At 45.2% G+C, this 7,500-nt stretch overlaps 1 protein-coding gene across 4 annotated transcripts in view; it reads right to left on the reverse strand.

The window, feature by feature from the left end:
• Nucleotides 1–335: 335 nt before the first annotated feature.
• The window catches only part of golga4 (golgin A4), an 85,890-nt gene continuing 78,725 nt past the window's right edge, over nucleotides 336–7,500 (reverse strand). For all 4 annotated transcript variants that reach the window (XM_063191341.1, XM_063191340.1, XM_063191339.1 and 1 more), the window contains 2 exons: nucleotides 3,183–3,269; nucleotides 336–1,274 (listed from right to left, as the gene is read on the reverse strand). In XM_063191341.1, the coding sequence (XP_063047411.1) occupies nucleotides 1,260–1,274; nucleotides 3,183–3,269 (102 nt within the window). In that variant the 3' untranslated portion in view covers nucleotides 336–1,259. The remainder of the gene's footprint in view (nucleotides 1,275–3,182; nucleotides 3,270–7,500) is intronic.

Here is a 7,500-nt window from a genome sequence, read left to right on the forward strand (position 1 = left end):
ACATTAGGCTTACATTACATTAAGCAGATGCTTTTGGCCAAATCGACTTACAAGGACATTCAAGCAAGTACAGAGTGTGGGGCCAGTGTTGCATAGTACAGCAGTGTCCAAGTGTAGTGCAGGTTAGTACCTATGATTAGAGATGAGTAGAGCTAGTTATGTTATGCAGGGAAGCTCTCTCAGAAGAGATGGGTCTTCACTAACTTGTTGAAGGTTGAGAGGGATGATGCCCTTGCTCTTGTAGCAACTGGTAGTTTATTCCACCAATACGCTCTCCTTCAGCAAATGCTGTGGTTAGACAGTCACTGGAGACAACAAATCACTGATGACACGTATTATGGTAAATAAAACTTTATTATTAGTTGTAAAATGTAGCAACAGTCACAATGTGCCCTATGGTACAGATTTAAACTCATTATTTACAATTTACAACAGGATACCTTCTTTTTTTCTGCCCATCACCAGAAAATAACAGTATGATAAGGTAGAAAAGCCGCTATACTCTGTAATATAACAGGGTACTATTGGAGCCAGTGTGTTTGTGTCAGTGATGCGTACAGTACACATGTGCAGGAAGCAGGTTAAACAGTTTCTTTTTTTTAAATCACACGATCCAAGAAACAGAAAAAATAAATCAACATCCACATTTGTGACAGACATGAAAGAAAAAAATCACGTCATGAAAAAGTAATCAAGAGTAAATAACATATGAAATTAAGTTTAGAATTATTGCACAATCCTGTCACCATCCTTGAACATAATAATACAAATATAACCCAGCTACAGTATTCAACTAATTAAAAAATCATAAATAAAAAATAACATAAACAACATAATTTCATGGCAGGCAACTAAGTGGGAAGAGTTGATAGATATCTGGCATTATTATGCTTAATTATGAAGCTATTTCCCTCATACCGTGCCTCAGCTCAATCAACCCAGCAGGCAGCAGACACACACACACACACACACACACACACACACACACACACACACACACACACACACACACACACACACACACACACACACACACACACACACACACACACACACACACACACACACACACACACACACACAGTACATGATAAGCAATCAGGAAAGGAATAGGGCTCTTTTCTTTCAAGTCAGTTCTGGCAGTTCTTGTCTTCTGGCCCTTCCCAACAGTCTGTCAACAGCAGCAGCAGCAGCAGCAGCATCTTAATCATCATCATCATCACCACCACCACCACCATCCGTCTCTCCATCTTCTCAGCTCACCGCAGCCAGGGCTGTCAAACACAAGACGGAGAGAGAGAGAGAGAGAGAGCGGGAAGGAAGGGGTTACTACCTTGGTGACAGTTGATGAGAGATTCAAAGTCCAATCGCATGCAGAAATCCAATTTGAATACTAATGTCAATGGGCAGTGCTATGACTCAATATTTCAGATGCAAACGCCAATCAGTGTGAACTGAAGAGTGCACACACAGTGCAGGGGTCAACATACACAAGAGAAAATACACATTGATGCGCCGCCTGACATTAGGCTATACTATGACAAAGTTCACTTTTGAGCTCTACATTGTGAGCAAACATGTTAAAGGGACAGTTTGGTCAATTTCAACATGCAGTTGTATTGCTCACGCTACCCTTGACTTGTCAGTACCTGGTGATGCCACATTTTTCGGCACAGCCCTTTCCGAGATATGAGCAATTCTAATGGGGGCAGCGTTTGTTTACATTTTTAAAAAATGAAACATAGGCCAACTCCAAATATTTTCCAAAAAGGTACTGCTGTTTGCTAGTTGTCTGCTGATGTTTTATAACCTTTTGGATGTTTTTGGGAATAAATAAAAATGTTTTTTTTTTAAATGTAAACAAAGAGCTGCCCCCATTACAATGACCAGGATCTCGGTAACGGCTGAAGAAGAAGAAAAAAAACATATCAGGCACTGACAAGTCCAGGGTAGTGTGAACATTACAACTGCATGTTGAAATTGACCAAACTGTCCCTTAAACACATGTTATGCGGGTCCCGATGGTGCGCAAACTTGTCATGCATTTTATTTCTATTATAGAGGTTATGATATTACTGAGCAGTAGAGCTATAGAGCTTGACTATTGCTGTAGTGTAAGGAATATTACATTTTGGGAGAATAATTGGCATATTAAGCAAGAATTCAAGATGAATGTGACACTAACTTTGGCCTTCATTTATAAGCAGTCATACAAATCCTGATTTATAACATGTTAATAAACTGACATTGCCAAATGTGGACTACAGGAGACAATAAGCGGGAGTATTGCAAGTCTTAACTTATTAATGTTGCATGGGGTTAATGGCAGTTTTATAATTGTTTATAACATGTTTATAAACAAACAGGACACAAGAGGGTCACACACACGCAGGGGAGAGAATGGGGGTCTTAGCCCAATAGTTCAGCTTCATTAATGTTTATAACATGCTAGTAAACAAAAAAAGGCCTTTTGTGGGTTGTGAGGGATTATGAGAGGGGGCATATTATGGGCCTCAACTTAATATTAAACTTTATAATTGTTTATAACATGTTAATAAACTAACATGGCCTTTTGTGGGCCACAAGGGAGAGTAAAGGGCTGGAGGGGTGAAGGGGGCTTACAGTGGTTCTAGATACCAAGGTGGAAGTGTTTCGTAAACAGCACAGCCAAGTTCCCCAGCAGCTGGTAAAAATACCACAGGGCCAATGGAGTGTGTGTGTTACAATGTCATAAAACACGGGGCGCGTATCCACCGACATTAGCAAAGGTCAACAAACCTATGAATGCCAGCAAACACAGCCAAGACAGATTAGCAAAATGGGGTACCAAAAATGCTGTTCTTGTACAGTGTGTGCGTGCCTGTGGTGTATGTGAGAAAATGACAGGATGGAGAGAACCAGGGAGAGAATAAGTATGTGTCGCTTGTGTATGCGTGTTTGTGCATGAATTTGTACGTCTGTGTGTGTGTGTGCGTGTGCATGCGGGCATCTGTGTGTGCGACTGTGTGTGTGTCTATGAGTGTTATTTCAGTGAGTGCATGTCTGTGTATGTACTTGTGTGTGTGTTCTGTGTGTGCGTGCGTGTGTGCGTGCGTGCGTGCGTGCGTGCGCGTGCGTGCGTGCACGTGCGTGCGTGTGCTTGTTCTCTCTGTGTGCATGTGTGCGGAGCAGATGCAGCTCACCACCACTCGGGTGTCCTCGCGTTCCAGAATCTTCTGGGCCTGGTCCGGAGGGAACTTCAGCACCGAGGTTATGACTTTGGCCATCGTCTAGAGGGGACCAAGACAAACACACAGTCTGGCCTCAACACAGACCGTCTCCAATCATGCAGAGACCCGACTCCACACAATATTCTTACAAATAGTACAGAGTCAAAATAGTACAGAGGTGTCAAAAATGAACGTAAAAGTAAATTCATGGTCTGAGTACAATAGCATATGATACTACATGGCTCTCACCATTTACTCCATCGTTCCTAGTGCGGTAGAGAGACTGTGTTGCAACTGAAAAACATTGAAAACCTAACAAGAACCCACCACAAACTTGATCCATCACATTACATTATATTACATTACACCTGGTTGAGGCTTTTTTAAATCCAAAGCGATTTACAGTTATTTGGGTACAGCGTATTGGCTAAATAGCCTGGTTCTCACTCAGACCCTTCGTGCTCTGTGCATCTTCGTTAACATTCGTGAGAAACATCCATCTGCGTGAGAATGAGGTTATTGGTTGGTTACAGTTCCTGGAGCAATGTGAGGTTAGGTGCCTTGCTCAAGGGCACTTCAGCCATGGATAAAGGTTCTGGTAAGGGTAGGATTTGAACCTGCAACCCTCTGATCTAAATGCCACTTCTCTGCCTAACCATTGAGCCATGGCTGAATGGCTGAATGGCTGCACGGCTGGTCCAACCAGTGCAGAGTCCGCTGATCATAAGAGAAGTACACAGGTCTATTGGTTACACAGTCAATGCAGTTTATACAACATGCAAAAAATAAAACTCCTTGTATGTTGCATGTGTACATGTTTTAGGCTTTAGTCTGAAAGTAAGTATTTGGGCCATTATGAAGATCCTGCCTCTTTATTTTTCCTCTAGACTGAGCGGCCCCTGGGGGCCAATGCAGGCTGCGGCCAACGTGCTCCCAGAGGGCCCCCAAAACTCAGAAGGCTTATCCCTGGCCTGGCTGCTCTTGCTGTGACCCCCGTCTCTCACAGCAGGGTGTGGAGTCAACTCCATTCACACATCAACCAGCACACTAAAGGCAACACCACCACCACCAAATTCTACAGAACGAAAGAATGCTAGCAGTGTAATCTGTGCCAATAGAGCTCGAAAGTCCCGCCCCTTAGTTCCGCGTTTCACGGGACCTAAGCTGACCATCTACCAACGTGGTAGCGAGTAAATATCTTCTGATCTCAGTCATGATATGCGCTGGGCTACAAATATGCTGTTTAAGATGATAGATAAAGATTATTCATGCAGAAGTATCAATGTTTTGTTCCGAGGCCGTCGGCATGAAAAATGTGAAGAAACACAGCTTTTTTTAAACTGTGGGGGTTCGTACGAAAAATTAAGCAAAAATATCAGAAACAACATATATGGAGCTCGTGGCACAACTCGAAGGGGATCGAAATGCCATTTTAATACCGCCATTGGATTACATGCTACGATTTTCGGCTAAAAACGCCGTTGAGGTCCCATGAAATCGGGGGAAGTGACGTCACTTTCGAGCTCAAAACAAACCAAAACAATCCCTCACCTGTCAGTAAGAAATATTTTTTGAGGAAAAAATATCTTTGAAATTAGTAAAAATCTGTGGGAAGACTGTGGGAACATAGAGCTGTGGGAATATAGAGAAAGCACTTCCGTGGGTCCATCATGGAAAACACTTCCGTGACCCCATCCATCACGACATTTTTAACAGATTATGCGCCACAATTGTCCCGTGTTGTGCTTCACCAGCTCCACCACCTCCTCCTCCTCCTCCTCCTCCTCCTCCTCCTCCTCCTCCTGTTTTGCACCAGCCCTCCCCGTCCTCCTCACCTCATCATTCTCCATTTCCTCTTAGCTCCCATCACTTCCCACATTCCCTAAACTTCCCATCCCAACCATAGCAACCTGGATAAGAGCAACTAGCCAACTGCAGATGAGGAGACGAGGGGAGTAGGAGAGGAGTCGAGAACAGAAGGAGAGGAGGGGAGGAGGGAGGGGAAATAGGAGGAGAGGAGATGGAGAGGAGAGGAGAGGAGAGGAGAGGAGAGGAGAGGAGACGGGAAAGGAAGAAAGGAGAAAAAATGGGGATGAAAAGGAGAGAAGAAGGGAAGAGGAGAACACAAGAGGGAGAATGGTGGAAGAGAAAAGAAGGGAGAGGACAAGAGGAGTGGAGGAGGGCAAGAGGTAGAGAAAGGTGAAGAACAGGCAAGAAGGTCTCCTGCACTGAGCCTATTCTCACCAGTGAGACTGTACTGAATAAATCACCTCCAGATAACTCCGCCAGGGGCGACACACACACGTGCACGCACACGCGCACGCACCCGCACACACACACACAGCATGTGTGTACGTGTAGAAGTGCAAGTGTTTATCCGTGGAGGTGTGTTTAGGTGAGTTTGTAGGGAGATGTGTGTTCATCATGTGTGTGTGTGCACGTAAGGATGACTGAGCGTAAGTAGATGCATATGTACTGTAGGTGCAGCATGTGTGTGTGCGTGAGGGTATGCTATTAACTGGAAGCATTGCTGAGATATATAGGCAGACTACCTGCTGCTTCATACAGTGTAGTATGGAGAAGCCTCAGGAGATTAGATTGGCTCCTGAGCACCAGGGGCAGACATCCCGGGTTCAGCAAGGAAAAAACCTTACCATATATTTACTCCAGCCAATTCAATGAAGCAGCTGGTCCTTATTATCACCCCCAGGCTGATGAGCAAAATAGTGAAACCAAGGACTTCTGGGATAGCAGAGTAGTTGCAGCAAAGTAACCATTGTTTGCCTACTGCAAATATGACCGGCTGTAGAAAGTCATCGCATAGATCAGTGTTTCCCAACCTTTTTTGTCTTGCGTACCCCCTAAGCATCTTAGTTGTGCCCTGAGTACCCCCTAAATGTTCTGTATCGTTTTCTCTGTCCTGATGTGACTGCTCCATACATTTGTTACAATAATAACATTTTTCCAAGTACCCCCTGTGGTGTGCTCACGTACCCCTAGTGGTACACGTACCCCTGGTTGGGAAACACTGGCATAGATAGATATAGAGCACACGCGGGCCTGTTTAAATGACTGGCTGGATGGGCACGGATTCGTTCAGATGAGAAAAGAGATGATCCACAAACGTCACTATTTCCGCTACTAAGTCATCCTCTCGTGTCCAACAAAAAGCTGCCTCACCATGTAATGCGCTGGTCATGTGACCATATCAAGTGCCTGGCGGGCTGCCTACCGTACCGGACATGTTCCCTTCACAAGGCTGTGTGTGTGTGTGTGTGTGTGTGTGTGTGTGTGTGTGTGTGTGTGTGTGTGTGTGTGTGGGTGTGATGCGTGTGAAAGGAAGGGGGGTGTGATGTCATAGGAGCCTGACTGTTTGCTATTTATTGCAAACCTGGAAGGCCTGAGGCATTGGGCATGGGGCGTGGGGCGGGTGTGTGTGTGTGTGTGTGTGTGTGTGTGTGTGTGTGTGTGTCTGTGTGCGTGTGCGTGTGCGTGCGTGCGTGCGTGCGTGTGTGTGTGTGCGTGAGTGTGTGTGTGTGAGTGTGTGTGCGTGTGTGTGTGTGCGTGAGTGTGTGTGCGTAATGGGGGATCCCCCGCTGGCTTTAGCACTGTAGCAGGCACGCTGTTAATTAAGCAGCCGTTTAAATGGACATGGCTGTTAATTAGGGTCCCGTTTCTCCGGCCTGGACGGCCTAAACAACGAAACAAACAGAGCTTTTGTGGAGGCTTTTACCCCGAGGACTCTCGCTGGGTGTGTGTGTGTGTGCGTGCGTGTGTGTGTGCGTGCGTGCGTGCGTGGGGAACCACTGGCTTTACAGCCTTTACTGGTCTCTTTTCTACTGCTGCAGCTTGGCTTTATCACATCCTCCTGGAGGCAGCCAGAGGCCAGTCGCCCATGCAGCACAGAACAACCAGCCCTCACTGTAGCTGACGGGAATGCCATTATATAAAGGAAGAAAAATCCGCACTCACAAACTGCGTCTCATTATTTATTTATATTACCACCATGTCCAAAAAGCAAACGCGTTTCGGCTAACAAGCCTTCATCAGTGCGTGGTACCACGCACTGATGAAGGCTTGTTAGCCGAAACGCGTTTGCTTTTTGGACATGGTGGTAATATAAATAAATAATGAGACGCAGTTTGTGAGTGCGGATTTTTCTTCCTTAAGTTGACGCTTTTTATCTCGCACCCAAAGACTTTCGTTTTTCCAAGAAGTTGAGCCGTCCTCTGCCAATGCTTGAATGCCATTATATAGCCATCACATATAGATTTTGCAGCGTGTTGTTAAC

Source organism: Engraulis encrasicolus, chromosome 24 (assembly GCF_034702125.1).
Source record: "Engraulis encrasicolus isolate BLACKSEA-1 chromosome 24, IST_EnEncr_1.0, whole genome shotgun sequence".
NCBI lineage: Eukaryota > Metazoa > Chordata > Actinopteri > Clupeiformes > Engraulidae > Engraulis > Engraulis encrasicolus.